Source organism: Ammospiza caudacuta, chromosome 10 (genome assembly GCF_027887145.1).
Source record: "Ammospiza caudacuta isolate bAmmCau1 chromosome 10, bAmmCau1.pri, whole genome shotgun sequence".
Lineage (NCBI taxonomy): Eukaryota > Metazoa > Chordata > Aves > Passeriformes > Passerellidae > Ammospiza > Ammospiza caudacuta.
This window is the reverse complement of record NC_080602.1, coordinates 5,142,477-5,161,233: the sequence shown is the minus strand read 5'-3', so window position 1 is coordinate 5,161,233 and position 18,757 is coordinate 5,142,477. Positions and strand designations below refer to the sequence as shown.

General features: G+C 54.1%; 1 protein-coding gene across 1 annotated transcript in view; it reads left to right on the top strand.

Annotated features, from left to right (window-relative positions):
• Positions 1-18,285, top strand: part of LOC131562140 (serine/threonine-protein kinase pim-2-like) — a 55,377-nt gene extending 37,092 nt beyond the window's left edge. The window contains exons 2-7 of the mRNA XM_058811709.1: positions 2,922-3,049; positions 16,103-16,666; positions 16,780-16,830; positions 17,035-17,401; positions 17,760-17,936; positions 18,179-18,285. Coding sequence (XP_058667692.1) covers positions 2,922-3,049; positions 16,103-16,666; positions 16,780-16,830; positions 17,035-17,401; positions 17,760-17,936; positions 18,179-18,285 — 1,394 coding nt within the window. The remainder of the gene's footprint in view (positions 1-2,921; positions 3,050-16,102; positions 16,667-16,779; positions 16,831-17,034; positions 17,402-17,759; positions 17,937-18,178) is intronic.
• The last annotated feature ends 472 nt before the right edge of the window (positions 18,286-18,757 follow it).

The window sequence follows — 18,757 nt, the reverse complement described above, 5'->3', positions numbered from 1 at the left end:
TGGCTGCTGCAGAGCTGGGCAGCACCTGAGATGGGGGCGGCGCTCGGCCTGGGGCTGAGCTCTCACTGGGGCAGCTCAGAACCACCTCCAGCAAAGGGAGGGCTAAAAATGCCCCAGCTGGCTCCTCTCTGGGGAGCTCAGGGACATCTGTGATCTTTGAGGGGAAATGGTGGCCAATGCTGTTTCAGGGCATCAGTTTGTTTTGTCCTCACAGAATTCTTGTTTTTCTCTTGGAAAGTTTTGAGGCTGAACCGTGCAGGGCCTGGGGGTCACAGCTTAGGCCAGAACTCAACAGAGGTACCAGAGGCACGGGTTTAGTGCAAGGCAGCCTCTGGGGCACAGGGACAGAAGCAGAGTGCTGAGGCTCCTGCCTGTGCTGTCAGAGGGGCCTTGGACTGAGCCTTTCAGGGTGTGCAAACAGTGTCTGCCTGGGTCAGCGCTGCCCAAAATGCTACAAATGCAGCTGATAATTGATTCCTCAGAGGAGCTTGCTGTGTCAGCAAGAGCCAAGGAATGGAAAAAGGATAATCTCAATATATAGCAGAGAAGACGATTGATAGCCTTGCTTTAACTGGGGCTAAAAGCACTGCTAATTATGCCAACATCTTTGAATGCAAGGTTTCATACACTTTGTGTCTTCATTAGGAATCTCAAAAAGGCATGTTCAGTGATTGGGAATGTCAAAGGCCTTTTAAAGTGCATTTGAATAAAGTAGATCTCCAGCAATAGGGAATTTAGTTTAGCAGTTCTTTTGATCTCTTTTTCAAATAAAGGAATTAACAATAAATTAGGACTACTTTAGAAAAAGCAGATGTTCCCTCTGAGATTTAGTAGGAACAGACAGCTGTTCCTCATGTTCAGTAGTCACCGATGTCTTTAATTACATTTAAACTCAAATGAATTCCCAGTTTAAAATGGGCACCATAACCCTTTCCTGCTTAGCAGAATTGGTTTTGCGTACTTGCAGGAGCTGTTTCAATTTTGATGACTGCTGACGGATTAACAGCATAGAGAAAATGAAGTCTCTTCCACCACAATATATTAAATGGCTGCTAGATAACATTTTGTCTGATCAGAAAACAAGAATGGTCTCCAGAGCATTTCAGTTTTTTGTTCTCTCAGCCAAATCTGCCATGCAAGAAGCCTGTTGGTAGTAAATATTTGTCTGTGTTTGATATAGTTCAGTTCAGAAAATGGGCAGAGAGATTTCAGAGACAATATGAGAAAACACTCATGTTTTGGTTACATTTCAGTCCCCTGTGTAGCATTTTTCTTTCTCTGTGCCCCTATTTGAGTGGACATTATAAGAAAAATGCCATTAACATTGGGAGGGGAAGTGGCATTAAAATGTGAAAATGCCCAAATGCCAAGGCAATGGGGTCTGGGTAATTATCTAAGACACCCTGAGGTTTGAACCAGGTCTTTGCTGGAAGCCCCAAAAGCATTCTGCCAAAGACCCCAGCTGGCCACTGATGCTTCTCATCCAGCTGTCAGGCAGCAGCCATCTCTGGTGGGCTGGAGTTTTGAGGTGTGTTCTAACCCTGCCCTTTGCTGTGTGCCACTGAGCACAGGGAAGAGCCAGATTAGACATTTGACACTTGACATCAAAGTTACAAAAATGGAATAATTCCTTTTATTAGAAATCTCTCAATTTCCTCTTTATGGTGTATTTCCAAATATTCAGTGTGGGTTTAGACAACTTCTTAATGGAAATAAAAGGCAATTGGACATTTCATTCATTGCTCATGCAGAGATTGTGAAATAATTTAGTAAAGGTAGGAAGTCTGCCACAGGGACAAGGCTCTGGTTGGAGCAATTAGTGCTGAGGGGTGGGTGGTTCTGTTTCCAGGATGCTCAGCTGCTTTGCCCCTTTCTGGACCAAGGGGCTCTGGGTGCTGTTTTGCTGCTCTTGGCCAGAGAGGCTGGCAAGAAGCAGAAGCAGAGGCAGATCCTTGTTGCAGGGAGGCTGGTGGGTAAGGAGCTGTGTCTCTGTCCCGGCAGTGCTTGTGCAGGGGGTTCATGCCAGGAGCCCTGAAGTCGCCCAGCGCGACGCCCTGCCCGTGCTCTGGCCCTGCCTGGAGAACAAGGCGCTGCCTGTGCGGAGCGCCAGCGTCCGCACCGTGGCCACCAAGCTGGCCTCTGCCCTCTGCAAGGTGATGGGCACCCAGCTGAAGGAATGTGCTGCCAGCAAGCCTCCACATGTGCGGGAAAACCTCTCCAGAATGCTGGGCTGGTGAAGGCGAGATGTTCTCCAGAAAGCTGAGGAAGCGCTGAGTTGGACACCTCTGGATTTGCCTTTTTAGCTGTGCCAAAAATGACAAAATCCTAAGGAAGGGTGTGCATCTGCCCCTGCTCTCTCCATTGCCCTTCCTAGTCATGGCATGGGGGGCCTGAAGCAACTCCAGATGGAGGATAAGGTGAAGGCAATCATGGCTCAGCCTCACGCAGAGGTGAGGAGGGAGCTGGGCCAATCTCTGCTGGCAGGAAGGGTCTTGTGGCAGCCCAGAGAGGCTGTGCACATTGCCAGGGAACAGCTGTGCCCTGCATGTGCCCCTGCAATGAGCTGTGCTGCTGCCAGTGCCCCTGGAGCTGTGGGGCTGCTGAGCTGTGGGGCAGGCAGAGGAGCAGGAGGGTGCATGTGCAGCTGAGCCATTCCTGGGGAGCACAGGGCTCTGGGCTCCCTGCTGTCCCAGGGCAGCCCAGAGGCCAGGCTGGGCCTGTGCCAGCTCTGGGCAAGTGGCTCAGGGTTTGCCCTGGCCTGCCTCAGTGTCTGCCAGCAGGCGCATGTTTCCCTGTGCAGCTGTTTGGACATTTCCAGGAAATGTGTCCCATGAAATATGGAGCTTCAGATGCTTCAGGTTTGCATTGTGGCCTCTGTTAAACTTTGCCTCTCTGTTAAACTTTGTGTCTCCATTTTGCAGATCTGGCTGGTTACAGTCTTACCGAGAAGTTTTCTCTGGACACTTCTGACGTTCCCTCACCCACAAAGTCCTCGCCTCCCGTCCAGAAGAGCTCCCTGTCCTCCAAAGTCAGGAAGAAGATGCCGCCTGTATGAAGAGTGTTTGCAGATTAGGATTGATGCATTAGGCTTCATAGTTACAGCTGTACATATGTTCTGATCTTTAGATGTAGTTTTGAATTAATGTGGTTTGATTCTGTCTTTAAGTTTTGATGACGTATTTTTAATTCTATATATTTTATTTTGATGATGAAAAAAAGTAAATAAATAAACAAAATTGAAAAAAACAGAAGGAGAATGTGAGACCAGGGCCTGCTAGCCTAGAGATTATGGGAGTGCAGCTCACTCGATGTGCCAGTGTCTCACCACATCCTTTCCTCATTGGGCCTCTCCTCTTCCTCTTTGGCCATGTTTTCTTTGTGTTATTTGTGCTGCTCTTTGTTTCTTGCCATTACAGCAGAGTCACCTGTTGACCTGTGTGGGGGACAATGGATCCAAAAGATCCTGTCTAGTCAAAGGTTTTCTACCTAGGTGTGTTCTGTGCTCACCAAAGGCCTGAGCAAAGAAACCAAGGGAAGTGTGCCCAAATCCCAAAGCTTTTCTCCTTTGCAATCTCCCACTGATCTGGCTCACAGGTGTCTTCAATCACAATTCCATAGGTAAGAAGAGGTCATGTATTTCACTGGGAAATGATGCACTGCTTTGGCAAAGTCACCCGTATGTATATTTACCCGGGACAGCAGTGCAGCTGTGTTGTTTGCACCTTGTTTGCAGAAGGATGAGTGCCCTGGGAGGCCAATAACAAGTGACAAGGGCTCCTCAAATCTGCACTGCAGCCTGGCTGCCATTCAGCCCAGAGCTAGGGGATCATTTGTTCCCATGGACCAGTGCTTGCCAGCGGAATGAATTCCTGCCCAGCTGGAAGAAGCAATTCTGGATTCAGCTCCAGCTGTTGGTGGGCTGCATGGTCATTGACAATGCTGCCCTTCCAGAAATTATTCTGAAGTTTCCTTTCATAGTAATATGAAGCTTTTAAACTTCACATTTCAATTTGCTTTGCCCTAAGGAAAAACACTACTGGGCCCAGTGCAAACTGTAACCTTTTGACAGGAAAGTCCTCATGGTTGCCAGCTTCTGATGTTACACAATGTCACCTGGCTGCCTGTGTTTGCTTAGCTCTGGGTCTAGTCCCGGCCTAGTAAAGCCCAGGCAGGGTGGAACGTTGCAGGGAAAACTGGTCCATGAGCTTATGGGGTTGCCATCAGCAGCAGAGTCAATGTGCCCTTTGGGGATTTCTCTGGAGATAAATTTAGGGACCTGCTCCATGCCACAATATTCTCTTAGATCTTTCTGAAATATCCTAGAAAAGGCTGTGAAACTTCACATCTCCTTGCACACCCACTGTCTGAAGAGGGGCATTTTTGTCCCTCCTCAAAGTCATTGCTCTTGCACACCAGAAACATGAACATCCACCAACAGGAATGATGCATGGTCCTGCTGCTGCTGCTCCAGAGCACTGGGCAGTGCAGACCTGGGTGTTACCAATATGAGCACTTAATTAGCATTTCATGCTCCTTCAAGCTGTCCAGATCTCAGGGCTTTTTGTTTCAAGGCAGCCACTGCACCATCTCTAGGGAAGAACAGGAAATGGGAAACAGAGACTGCCAGCCTTGCAGGGGTGTGAGAGAAAACCTGACGTGTCTGCATCAAAAGATGAATGGGAAGAGTGTAAGTGCCAAAGCAAACGCTTCGTTGGGATAGCAGGAGCAGTTCTTTACTGCATGCTTGCATGAAGATCATTTGGGACACTGAGAGGTGCTTTAAAAACTTTTATTCCATTTTCAGTCTCACGAGAAGGGTAAGACAATACACATAATTCACGCCATCACAATCAGAAGCCAACTATTTCCTAATTACAATATTCTTGGTCTATCAGCCTTTTGCCTTGCCATGTTGTGAATGCCTTAAAACCAATTATTTAAAACTACCCCTTGTGGGTCCTACTACAATGCATCTTTCATAGCTCTGTTTTTCCAAAGTCTTATTTGCAAGGCCATCTTTTGAAACATTTTTCTAGCTCCATTTCTCTCTCAACAATATCTGTCCTATTCCATGGCATTTTAAAGTTACCATTTCTTGTCCCAAGATTTATATAGAAATTCATACTGTGTGGGCCTTCTATTAGGCTCTAAAAACTTTCTACAAATCCATTTCCCACATCAGTGCACTTGGCTCCTTCTCTCCTCATTGTGCCTGGCAAGCCCAGGAGCCCAGAGCTCCTGCAGAACCCATCCCAGCACTCAGTGGGAGCAAACTTGTGTCCAGTCCTCACCCGGAGCTGCGGTGCCCAGCATTCCACCACTCTGGAATGAGGAACTGTTCCTGCTCTTTCAGAAGGAGCTAAGGAGCTTTGGCCTTCAGATCAATTGTCTGCAGGCTCCTGCAGTGCCTGGTGCTGCTCCCTTGCCAGAGGCACCCCAGGCCAGGGGGGCACATCTGGGCTGCTGTGTCTGGCTCTGGGGCTCCCTGTTCTGGGCAGTGAGGAGGAGCTGCAGAGGCTCTGCAGGACTGACAGGATGGGCTTTGGGGCTGGCAGGAGAAGCTGAGGGACCTGGGCTGCTGGAGCTGCTGAACAGGAGGCCCAGGGCTCATCGTGCAACTGCTCCAAGGGTGGTTTCAGAGAATCTCAGAATCAGCAAGGGTGGAACAGGCCATGGAGATCATCAAGTCCACCCTGTGCCCTGACACTGCCTTGTCTCCCCTGAGCCTCCTCTCCTCCAGGATAAACAACCCCAGCTCCCTCAGCTGCTCCTCACAGGACTTGTGCTCCAGACCCCTCCCCAGCCTTGTTGCCCTTCTCTGGACACGCTCCAGCCCCTCCATGTCCTTCCAAAATTGGGGGGCCCAGAACTGCAAACAGCACTCGAGGTGCTGCCCAAGCAGTGCTGAGCACAGGGGAAGAATCCCAGCCCTGCTCCTGCTGGCCACACCATTCCTGATCCAGGCCAGGAGCCATTGGCCTCCTTGGCCACCTGGGCACACTGCTGGCTCATGTCCAGCCTGCTGTCCATCAGTGTCCCCACGTCCCTTTCTGCCTGGCTGCTGTCCAGCCCCTCTGGCACCTTGTGGAGGGAGGGAGGCAGGGAGGGAACGGGTCCAGATCCAATCCTTCCTGAAATGTGGTGTTTGCTGGCACTGCCAGTTTCCACATCTTGTTATTTCCATATTCTGGCACAGCTCAAGTGCAGCAACTTGCTGGCAAAGAAAGTCAAAACCAAGCAAAGATCTGGTACCTACAGCAACCCGATCTCGGGTTTGCTGACACCACCAGTACCCAGATCCGGAATTTTTCAGATGCCTGCACAGCACAATTCCAGCAATTTGCTGGCACAGAAAATTACCATCAGGAAATTTCTCAGTGCCAGCTCATCCCTCACCCAGATCTGGTGTGCGCTGGCGCTGTCAGTGCCCACATCTGGAAATTTCTCTCTTCTAGCACCACCCATGTCCAGCAATTTGCTGGCAAAGAAAGCTAAAACCTGGCAATTTCCCCTTGCCAGCACTGCCCAATCGGGAGTTTGCTGGCCGCAGGACCCCAGGAAAGAAGGAAGGAAAGAAGGAAAGAAAAGAGGAAGGCATCCAGATCCAGTCCTTCCTGGAGCCTGAAATGGGCTGTTTGCTGGCACTGCCAGTGCCCAGATCTGGAAATTTCCCTATTCTGGCACAGCCCAAGTGCAGCAATTTGCTGGCACAGAAATCCAAACCCTGTGGCAGCTTCCTGCTACCGGCTCTGGCACCGCCCCCACATCTTGTGTTTCATGTAACCAGAACCCAGATTTGGAAATTTCCCGGTGCCAGCAGAGCCCAAATCTGGCAGATTTCTGTCGCTGGCAATGACGCCACCCACATCTGGTGTTGGCTGGCAGCGCCAGCGCCCAGATCTGAAAACTTCCTGGTGCTGGCACAGCCCAAGTGCAGCGATTTGCTGGCACAGAAAGCCAAAGTTTGGAAATTTGCAGGTTCTGGCACCAGCACCATCCAGCTCTGGTGTTTGCTGGGACCGCCAGTGCCCAGATTTGGAAATTTCCCGGAGCCTTCACAGCCCAGGTCTAGCAATTTGGTTTTAGCTAGCTTAGGAAGAGAAGTTCCTCTTTCTGTGGAGGAACTGTGACTTTCCTTTTTTTTGGAACTGTTTACACCTGCTCTGGACTGAAAACCCAGACAAACACCGGCAGCAGCAGCTCACACCTGTGGCCCCCCGAGCTCGGGGACGCTGCATTCCAGCACCAGAGGGACTTAGAAGAGACCAAGGCAGCCAACTACAACCCACAAAAAGGACTTCCTGAATTTGCCATCTCTTCAGCACTGTCCGAGGCTTTATTTAATATTATTCATTTTTCATGCTTGTGAATACTTCACTTGTGAAATAAACTGGGGTTTTTTTTCACTTTTCTCAAGGGAAGTCTTTTCCTGAACTAGTAGGGGGAGGGGCTGCTTGAATTCGCTTTCTAGGCGGACCCCTTTTGGAGGTTTCCTCCCAAAATTAGCCCTAAGCAAGCACAAACAGTCACCATGAAAACTTCACCAGTGGCATCATTTCCTGGTGGCAAATCTTGCGACAGAAGCTTGACCTTGTTCTCCATGAGAGATTCTTGGGAAGAGCAGACAGGAGAAGATTCCTGGAAAACAGAAACAGCTTTCCAGAAGTGAAATGAAAATGAAAGAAACAATCCAAGATGTTTTCCTCTATTTATTTCTGCGCTCCCCTTTTCCATGTTGGGGCAGGCGCAGGGGCCGTCCCGGGGGCGCGTGGGGCTCGGACGTGGGGCTTGTGGGGCCGGCGGGGAACGGGCGCAGGCACCGACGGCCGAAATATCGGGAACTTGGGGCTAAAGATTGGGAAAAGCAACTCGGGACCCCCACAATGGCCCAATTCCCCCCCAAGATTCACCTGCCGGCCCCCAAATCCCCCACATTCACCCCAAAATCCCTCCCATCTCCCCAAATCCCATCCAGGACGCCCACGACCCCTCACGGACCCCCCCAAAACCTCACCCGGGAGCCCCAAACCCCCCCCCCAGTTCCCCCCAAAAAGCCTCAACTACCCCCAAAATCGCCTCAGGACCCCTCCAGCCTCGGCTACCATCCCCAAATCCCCCCCAATTCCCCCTAAATCCCCCCCCGGACGCCTCCACCCTGGCCCGGCTGCTCCCGCTGCTGCGCCCCCCCTCCCCCGCCGCCTCTGCCGCGCTTGGCTCGGCGCCGCTTATGAGAGCCCAGAACCCACCCAAATCCCCCCCAGAACCGGCCTCGGAGCCCCAAAATCCCCCCAATTGTCCCAGAGTCCCCGCAAATCCCCCCAAAATCCCCCCCGGACACCTCCGCCCCGGCCCGGCCGCTCCCGCCGCCGCTGCCCCCCCGCCCCCTTCCCGCCGCCGCCTATGCCGCGCTCGGTTCGGCCGCGCTCGACGCGAGTCCAGAAACGGCCCCGATTCACCCCAAAACCGGCCTGGCAGCGCCCCGATCCCCCCAGCAGCCCCAGAATCCCCCCGATTCCCCCCAACCCCCCCGCGGACACCCCCAACCTGAGCCGGGCCGATCCCGCCGCCACCATTGCCGCGCCCGCAAGCCCTGAGCATTTTGGCGGGAAACATCCGGGGCATTTCGGCGGGAAATTCCCGGAACTCCGGCCCGAAAAGTCGGGGCTTTTGGGCTTCAATCCCCCCCGTTCTGGGCATGCATTTGGGTGGGGATTTTGGGGGTGAAAACCTGGGAATGTTTGGCTTGAAAATCGCGACTCTGGGGGTTCCAGACCGGGACCTTTGGGCCCTGGAAGGCGAAACAAATTGGGGAAGATTTGGGGTTCAAAATCGGATTGTTTGGGGTTCAAGCCCGGCATTTCTGGGCTTCAAAACCCGAATCTTTCAGCGATGGATCTCCGGATTTTTGGGGTAAAATCCTGCATTTGTAGGGCCTGAGAAAGGGGGGGAAATGGGAATTTTGGGTCCTTGCAGGGAGAAAATCTGGAAGTGTTTAGGGCTCCAACCGGCATTTTTGGGGTTAAAAATTAGGAATTTCTTTCTGCCTGGCTTTCAGGCTTTCTGTTTTACCTTTTCTTTCCTTGCTGAGCTGCAACGGCCACAAGTTCAGCTCAGCATCCCTCCGGGACTGTCCAAATGCCTCCAAGTGCCCCGAAAACCCACTCGGGAGCCCCAAAATGCCCCCAGGTGATCCCAGCATTCATCTCGGAGCCCCCAAAATGCCCCCGTTTCCCCCAAAACCAGCTCAGCTGCCCCCAAATCCCCTGCGGACTCCTCCGACCGGGCCCGGCTCCTCTGTCGACGGGAGCCCCGAACCGGCCCCAGCTGACCCCAAACCCCACCCGGGAGGGAGCCCAAGGTGCCACCCGCACGCCCCAAATCCCAGCTGTGCACCCCAAACCCCACCGAGACCCCGCACGGTTGGATTGGGTTTTGTTCCATTTTACTGGATTTTCTCTCTCCCGCACCCGCCCGGGGCCAGCAAGGGAGAGCCCCAGGGCCGGCGCGGGCACGGGGACGGGTGAGGGCCGTGAACGGCCGGGCGGGATCGGGGAAAAGAACCGGGCACGGCCGGGCGGGATCGGGGTAAAGAACCGGGCACGGCCGGGCGGGATCGGGGTAAAGAACCGGGCACGGCCGGGCGGGATCGGGGTAAAGAACCGGGCACAGCCGGGCGGGATCGGGGAAAAGAACCGGGCACAGCCGGGCGGGATCGGGGAAAAGAACGGGGCACGGCCGGGCACGACTGGGGTAAAGAACTGGACACGGCCGGGCGGGATCGGGGAAAAGAACCGGGCACGGCCGGGTGGGATCGGGGAAAAGAACCGGGCATGGCCGGGTGGGATCGGGGTAAAGAACCGGGCACGGCCGGGCGGGATCGGGGTAAAGAACTGGACACGGCCGGGGATCCCCGGAAGGAATATCGGGGGGGAATCCGAGACACGGTGGGGAAACATTGGGGGAAAAATGGGGAAAATTAGGAAAACACGACCCCAGTTAGGGTTAGGGTTGGGGTTGTTGTTGGGGTTGGGGTTAGGGTTCTTTTTGAATTAATGTCTTTTGATTCTGTCTTTAAGTTTTTATGAGGTTTTTTTTTTTAATTCTAGCTATTTTATTTTGATGATGAAAAATAGTAAATAAATAAACACAATTGAAAAAACCAAAAGGAGAAAGTGAGACCAGGACCTGCTAGCCTAGAGATTATGGGAGTGCAGCTCACTCAATGTGCCAGTGTCTCACCACATCCTTTCCTCATTGGGCCTCTCCTATTCCTCTTTGGCCATGTTTTCTTTGTGTCATCTGTGCTGCTCTTTGTTACTTGGCATTACAACGGGGCCACACATTGACACGTTTGGGGGACAATGGATCCAAAAGATCCTGTCTAGTCAAAGGTTTTCTACCTAGGTGTGTTCTGTGCTCACCAAAGGCCTGAGCAAAGAAACCAAGAGAAGTGTGCCCAAATCCCAAAGCTTTGCTCCTTTGCAATCTCCCACTGATCTGGCTCACAGGTGTCTTCAATCACAATTCCATAGCTAAGAAAAGGTCATGTATTTCACTGGGAAATGATGCACTGCTTTGGCAAAGTTCACCTGTATGTATATTTACCCGGGACAGCAGTGCAGCTGTGTTGTTTGCACCTTGTTTGCAGAAGATCATTTGGGATCTCCTTTTTGTGTCTCATGCAGAAAGGGAGCTCTTAATTATACCACGCTACCTAAACCACATTGGGATGTAGCTCTGTAGTGGTTCACAATGAAGCAGACGGCCTGCTGTGTCACTGCCAGCCCTGCTGAGCCTGCGAGGGACTGTAGTGTATCCCATGCCTGTTTTGCCTCCAAGCAGAGCTTGGTTTTCCTTATTAGTGTGGAGTAAATACAAGAGTAATAAAATGGGCAATTAAACTGGCCACTTTGGAGGATATGCTCATGCTTTGGCATGTCAGTCCTGTACCTCATGCACCCAAGGCTTGTTACTCATCATGAAATATTTTAACAAAAAACCTCCGCTCTCATGTTACATCTGAATAAAACTGCATCAGATCATCAAGAATTCTGCTGTCAGGAACAAGACAAGAGCCTTCCGACACTCACTTGCAGCTGTCCCGGATTGCTGCAGCCCTTTGTGCAAAGCTGCTGCAGACAGAGTGTTTGGAGTTGGTTTGGGCCTTTATGAAAGATCTGTGGAGCAGTGTGCAGGGCTCTCCTGGCAGGAAACTGTTTGTCCAAGCCCAGGGACACGGTGCCGGCAGGAGCGGAGCGGCCCCGCTCCCAGCCCGAGAGTCTGTGGGCTGAGCCACGCCGGGGAGACAAGGCAGCGAGGGGCTCCAGCCCAGCTGCTTCACTGCCCTGCCCGCTCCATGGAGCTCTGCCGTGGGAGAAAGCCGACACCGGATGAGTCCCCGAGCTTCCATCAGCTGCTGGAACTGCTCCGTGACAGCTCCTGTTCTTCCGAGAGAGACCCCGGCGCCTTCTTGGAACGCGTGTCATGGGGGATTCTGTTTGATAATAAACTGTTGGGGGTTTTCCACTTTCATCTATCAGTAATAATTTCCCACTGCTGGAAAGGGATTGCAGGAACACTTTAGAGGAGACGACTTCTTGCACAATATCCTGTTTGAAGTTGTCTGAAACTGTGTGAGACAGATGGCTTCACACAGGAGCATCCCCAAGGCTGCTGAGGGGAAGGCACAGAGGAAGACAAACCCAGTATTTCTAAGGGAACTCCTTGACACCAAACCAACCTGAGTTGTCAAACAGCAGACCTGATGTTTCGAGACATGGGCCACAGGGGAAACCTTTCAGTGTGTTTGGTCCAGGCTGGGCTATGCTTAAGGCAAAGGTGTGTCAGTGTGTTGGATAATACTCTTTTCTTGACCTAGAGATGGGGCAACTGAGAGGTGTTTTAAAAACTTTTATTCCATTTTCAGTGTCATGAGAAGGGTGAGACAATACAGATGTTATAATTCACGCCATCACAATCAGAAGCCAACTACTTCCTAAATATTTTACATTATAAGTGTTTCTTGGTCTTTCAGCCTTTTGCCATGCCATGTTGTAGATGCGTTAAAGCCAATTATTTAAAAATACCCCTTGTGGGTCCCACTACAATGCATCTTTCATAGCTCTGTTTTTCCAAAGTCTTATTTGCAAGGCCATCTTTAGAAATATTTTTCTAGCTCCATTACTCTATCAACAATATCTGTCCTATTCCATGGAAAATTTTAAGTTAGCATTCCTTGTCTCAAGATTTATATACAGATTCATATTTTGTGGGCCTTCTATTAGGCTCTAAAAACTTTCTACAAACCCATTTCCCACATCAGTGGACTTGGCTCCTTCTCTCCTCATTGTGCCTGGCAAGCCCAGGAGCCCAGAGCTCCTGCAGAACCCATCCCAGCACTCAGTGGGAGCAAACTTGTGTCCAGTCCTCACCCGGAGCTGCGGTGCCCAGCATTCCACCACTCTGGAATGAGGAACTGTTCCTGCTCTTTCAGAAGGAGCTAAGGAGCTTTGGCCTTCAGATCAATTGTCTGCAGGCTCCTGCAGTGCCTGGTGCTGCTCCCTTGCCAGAGGCACCCCAGGCCAGGGGGGCACATCTGGGCTGCTGTGTCTGGCTCTGGGGCTCCCTGTTCTGGGCAGTGAGGAGGAGCTGCAGAGGCTCTGCAGGACTGACAGGATGGGCTTTGGGGCTGGCAGGAGAAGCTGAGGGACCTGGGCTGCTGGAGCTTCTGAACAGGAGGCCCAGGGCTCCTCCTGCAACTGCTCCAAGGGTGGTTTCAGAGAATCTCAGAATCAGCAAGGGTGGAACAGGCCATGGAGATCATCAAGTCCAACCTGTGCCCTGACACTGCCTTGTCTCCTCTGGGCCTCCTCTCCTCCAGGATAAACAACCCCAGCAGCTCCCTCAGCCGCTCCTCACAGCTCTTGTGCTCCAGATCCCCCCCCCACCCCCCCGCCTTGTTGCCCTTCTCTGGACACGCTCCAGCCCCTCCATGTCCTTCCAAAATTGGGGGGTCCAGAAATGCAAACAGCACTCGAGGTGCTGCCCAAGCAGTGCTGAGCACAGGGGAAGAATCCCAGCCCTGCTCCTGCTGGCCACACCATTCCTGATCCAGGCCAGGAGCCATTGGCCTTCTTGGCCACCTGGGCACACTGCTGGCTCCTGTGCAGCCTGCTGTCCATCAGTGCCCCCAGGTCCCTTTCTGCCTGGCTGCTCTCCAGCCCTTCTGGCGCCTTGTTGAGGGAGGGAGGCAGGGAGGGAACGGATCCAGATCCAATCCTTCCTGAAATGTGGTGTTTGCTGGCACTGCCAGTTCCCAGATTTTGATATTTCTCTATTCTGACAGAGCCCAAGTCCAGCAATTTGCTGGCAAAGAAAGTCAAAACCAAGCAAAGACCTGGTACCTACAGCAACCCGATCTTGGGTTTGCTGACACCCCCAGTACCCAGATCGGGAATGTTTCAGATGCCTGCACAGCACAATTCCAGCAGTTTGCTGGCACAGAAAATTAGCATCTGGGAATTTCTCAGTGCCAGCAAAACCTAAATGCAGCAATTTTCTGGCAAAGAAAGCCAGAACCCAGCAGCTTCCCAGTGCTGCCACCAGCACCACCCAGGTCTGGTGTTTGCTGTGCAAGTGCCCAGATCTGGAAATTTCCCTGTCCTGGCACAGCCCAAGTCCAGCAATTTGCTGGCACAGAAAGCCAAAATCCGGCAATCTCCTGATGCCAATACAGGCACCCAGACCTGGTGTTTGCTGCCACTGCCAGTGCTCAGATCTGGATATTTCCCTGTTCTGGCAGAGCCAAGTCCAGCAATTTTCTGGTAAAGAAAGCCACAATCTGGCAATTCCCTGCTACCGTCATTGGCAATGCCAAGATCTGGTGGTTGCTGGCACCACCAGTGCCCAGATGCGGGAATTGCCCGGTGCCAGCACAGCCCTAGTCTAGTGATTTCTGGCAAAGAAAGCCAAAACCAAGCAAATACCTGGTACCTACAGCAACTCAATCTTGTGTTTGCTGACACCACAAGTGCCCAGATCCAGAATTTTTCAGGTTCCTGCACAGCATAATTCCAGCAATATGCTGGCACTGAAAGTTCACATTTCACAATTTCCTGGTGCTGGCACATTCCCCACCCAGATCTGGTGTGTGCTGGCACTGCCAGTGCCCACATCTGGCAATTTCCCGGTGCTGGCACTACCCATGTCCAGAATTCGCTGGCAAAGAAAGCTAAAACCTGTCAATTTCCCCTTGCCAGCACTGCCCAATCTGGAGTTTGCTGGCCGCAGGATCCCAGGAAAGAAGGAAGGAAAGAAAAGAGGAAGGCATCCAGATCCAGTCCTTCCTGGAGCCTGGAGCCTGAAATGGGCTGTTTGCTGGCACTGCCAGTGCCCAGATCTGGAAATTTCCCAATTCTGGCACAGCCCAAGTGCAGCAATTTGCTGGCACAGAAATCCAAAACCTGTGGCAGCTTCCTCTTACTGGCTCTGGCACCGCCCCCACATCTTGTGTGTCATGTAACCAGAACGCAGATTTGGAAATTTCTCAGGGCCAGCAGAGCCCAAATCTGGCAGATTTCTGTCGCTGGCAATGACGCCACCCACATCTGGTGTTGGCTGGCAGCGCCAGCGCCCAGATCTGAAAACTTCCTGGTGCTGGCACAGCCCAAGTCCATGGATTAGCTGGCACAGAAGGCCAAAATTTGTAACTCTGCAGGTTCTGGCTCCAGCACCATCCAGCTCTGGTGTTTGCTGGGACCGCCAGTGCCCAGATTTGGAAATTTCCTGATACCTTCACAGCCCAGGTCTAGCTAGCAATTTGGTTTTAGCTAGCTTAGGAAGAGAAGTTCCTCTTTCTGTGGAGGAACTGTGACTTTCCTTTTTCTTGGAACTGTTTACACCTGCTCTGGACTGAAAACCCAGACAAACACCGGCAGCAGCAGCTCACACCTGTGGCCCCCCGAGCTCTGGGACGCTGCATTCCAGCACCAGAGGGACTTAGAAGAGACCAAGGCAGCCAACTACAACCCACAAAAAGGACTTCCTGAATTTGCCATCTCTTCACTACTGTGAGAAGTTTGATTTAATATTATTCATTTTTCATGCTTGTGAATACTTCACTTGTGAAATAAACTTGGGTTTTTTCACTTTTCTCAAGGGAAGTCTTTTCCTGAACTATTAGGAGTAGGGGCTGCTCGAACTTGCTTTCTAGACAGACCCATTTTGGAGCTTTCCTCCCAAAATTTGCCCCAAACCAGCACAAACAGTCACAATGAAAATTTCACCAGTGGCATCATTTCCTGGTGGCAAATCTTGTGACAGAAGCTTGACCTTGTTCTCCATGAGAGATTCTTGGGAAGAGCAGACAGGAGAAGATTCCTGGAAAACAGAAACAGCTTTCCAGAAGTGAAATGAAAATGAAAGAAACAATCCAAGGTGTTTTCCTCTATTTATTTCTATGCTCCCCTTTTCCATGTTGCACTGCTTCTCCATCCCAGTAATTCCAGATGCACCTCACCTCTAAGATTGGTGACTTAGTGATTTTTAGACACTCTAAAATACCATGAGCCACACAGAGTTTTCCTTCCCCTGTTTTTACTGGAAAGCAACACTAGATATGTAAGTGCAGTGCTGGGCTCAGGTAGGAATCCTACCCCAAGGGAAGTGTCCCGACAGTGTTTGATCCTCAGCAAGGACAATGCCCAGCAGCGAGCGAGGGGATCACTGTGCCAGCGTGCAGGAGTCAGGGCTCTGCATTTGGGCTCAAGGCTGCAAAGTTCCCGTGTTTGGGCAGACGGAGGGGCTGTCCCCGGGGCGCGCGGGGCTCGAACGTGGGGCTCGTGGGGCGAGCGGGGAACGGACACGGGGACGAACGGCCCCGGTGCTTCAGTTGCAGCGGCGGCAGCGGCGGCAGCGGCGGCAGCAGCAGCGGCAGCAGCAGCGGCGAGAGCACCAAAACAGATACTTCTGAACAGTCTTTCTCCTTTACTTTCTCTTTGTCTCTTTATTTCTCTTTCTCTCCCTTTCCCGCTGTCGGGCACCCTTCTCTCAGTGTCCGTTTCCCAGCGTCCCTCTCCTCTCCCCGCCTCCCTCTCCCCTGCAGGGCAGGGCCATGCCCCCGGCCCGCCCCCGGCCCCGGGCGGGGCTGCCCCGTGCCCGGCCCCGGCCGTCCCGCCGCGGTCTCGCCTCCGCCCGGCTCTGGCCGTACTGGCGGTGGCGCTGCTGGGCGGGCATCAGTGCCTGGTGCGGGGGCGGCATCGCCGCCCTTCGGCTCCGCCTGGCCCGAGCCCGGACCCGGACCCAACGCAGGGTCCGGTCCCGACCCCGGTCCCGGCCCCGGCTTCTCCCGGGGCCCGCGGAGCACACACGCGGCGCGGCCGCTCCCTCCGCCTCCGCTGCGGCTTCCCCGGCCCGAGCTCCGCCGTTCGGCAGCGCGGCCGCCGGCCCCAAGCCACCAGGGCCTGGGGCGGGTGGGGATGCCGGGCCCGGGGCGGGTGAGGGGCGCTCGGGGGCCGTTGCTGGACCCGGGCCGAGCTCTGAAAGCCGCGTCCCGCCCGCAGGGACGGCGCAGGAGGCCCTGCAGGAGCGGTACCGGCTGGGATCGCTGCTGGGGCGCGGCGGCTTCGGCAGCGTCTTTGCGGCCACGCGGCTCTCGGACGGCGCCCCGGTGAGCGGCGGGGCCGGCGGCGGACGCAGGCAGAGGGGAGGGAGGAGGAGGAGGAGGATGCGTCTGGGCATGACGGGCGGCGAGCTCAGCCCGCTGCTCTCCCTCGCTCGCAGGTGGCCATCAAACGCGTGCCGAGGGATCGCATCCGGCACTGGGGCGAGCTGGTGAGTGAGCGGAGCCAGCGGCAGCAGCCGGGCCGTGCCGGGCGAGGAGGAGCCGGGGCCCGGCGCGGTGGGAGCCGCCGTGAGCCCTGCGGGGAGAGCGGGCGTGGGTTGAGCGGGGCATGCAGAGCATCCCGGGCTGGCTGAGGGCTCCCAGAGCCCCGGCACGGCCTCGGCCCCACTGACGGCGTCGTGCTCCTCCCGCAGCCCGACGGCACCAGCGCACCCCTGGAGATCGTGCTGCTGGCCAAGGTGTCCGGTCGCTGTGGCGGTGTCATTCAGCTCCTGGAGTGGCTTGAGCTCCCCGACAGCTTCCTGCTGGTGCTGGAGCGTCCGGAGCGGTGCCAGGAGCTCTCGGGTTTCCTGGCGGAGCGGGGGTTCCTGCCGGAGGAGGAGGCGCGGGAGCTGTTCCGCCAGGTGCTGGAGGCCGTGCGGCACTGCACCAGCTGCGGGGTCCTGCACCGGGACATCAAGCCCGAGAATGTCCTGCTCGACCTGGCCAGCGGGCAGCTGAAACTGATCGACTTTGGCTGTGGCGCCTTCCTCCAAGACACAGCCTACACGCAGTTTGCAGGTGAGCCCTCGCAGGGTGTGCTCCTGGGCATCTCGTGGCCCAGCCTGGGTGCAGCACTGGGATGGGATTGATGCTAAGGCCGAGTTGTTCTGGGTGGGAGGGAGAGTGGGTTTTCTCCACTACTGGGTGGGTTTTTCCTTTGTGTGTCATGGTTGGGCCTTCCTTGTGTTTCTTCTGCCCTCTTCCAAGACCAGTGGCTTCTTTTCCATCCCCAAGTTTGTGCACAAGTCCCAAGTGCTGGTGAGAGGGCAGCGCTCACCCCGTGTGCCTCTGGGGCGGCCCCACAGGCCCAGGGATGCTGGGGCCGGGCTCTGGGAGCAGCAGCAGCCCCCTGCTGAGCTGTGTCTGTGTTCCACAGGAACCCTGTCCTACAGCCCACCAGAGTGGATCCAGCACCAACGCTACCATGGCGAGGCAGCCACGATCTGGTCCCTGGGCCTCCTGCTGTGCCACCTGGTCATGGGGAAGCACCCATTCAGGAGGGGCCAGGAGATCATCCGGGGGCGAATCTTGTTCCCACGATGGCTCTCTCAAGGTGGATCCTCATCTCTGGGCACGGGGGGAATACCAGTGCTGGGAGACAGCAGCGGGCTCATGGGCAAACCACTCTGGCAGCTGCTGAGGAGGTTGCACATGTCCTGCTCTCCTGCTGTCCTCCAAACAGAGCATCCACGGGGAAGTTTAGGCCCAGCTCTGGGCACACCCAGCATGACCTGGGCATGGGAACAGGAGGGCAACTTCTCCAACTGACTGGTGATTTCTGGTTTCTCTCCCCAGCGTGCCAAGATGTCATTAAGAGGTGTTTGTCCATGCAACCCTCGGACAGGCCATCCTTAGAAGATCTTTTCTGTCATCCTTGGGTGAAGGGTGTTCCTCTGCCCTAGAAGACTGAAGAGATCCACGTGCACAGTTGGATCCAGGGGCCTGGCAGGTACCAGCTCCACACATCTCTTGGCAATCAGTGGCAAAGCAAACCAGGCTGGTTTTGTCCTGCCTGTAGCTCTGAGCAGGGGTCAGCAGAAGGGAACATGCAGCTCTTGGGCTGGAGCTGAGCTGGAGACCCGGTGTGACAAGCACTGGTGGCCACCATCCCCCTGGTTTTGTTTGTATGGTTCATGGATGGCTGGGGCCCTGGGCAGAGCCCTGACAGCCTGGTCTGACCCCAGGGAAGGAGAAGGAGCCCCTGGAGAAGCTGTTCCAAATGGGGCTGGTGCTGGAGACACCAAGGACAACCTCAAAGATGACAATCTCTTCCTTGGCCTGGCCAGCTGAAGATGATGGACTTGGATTCTGGCACCTTCTTCAAAGCCAGGCTCCAGGTCCAATTTGCAGGTGAGTCTATAGGCAGGGGGTTGC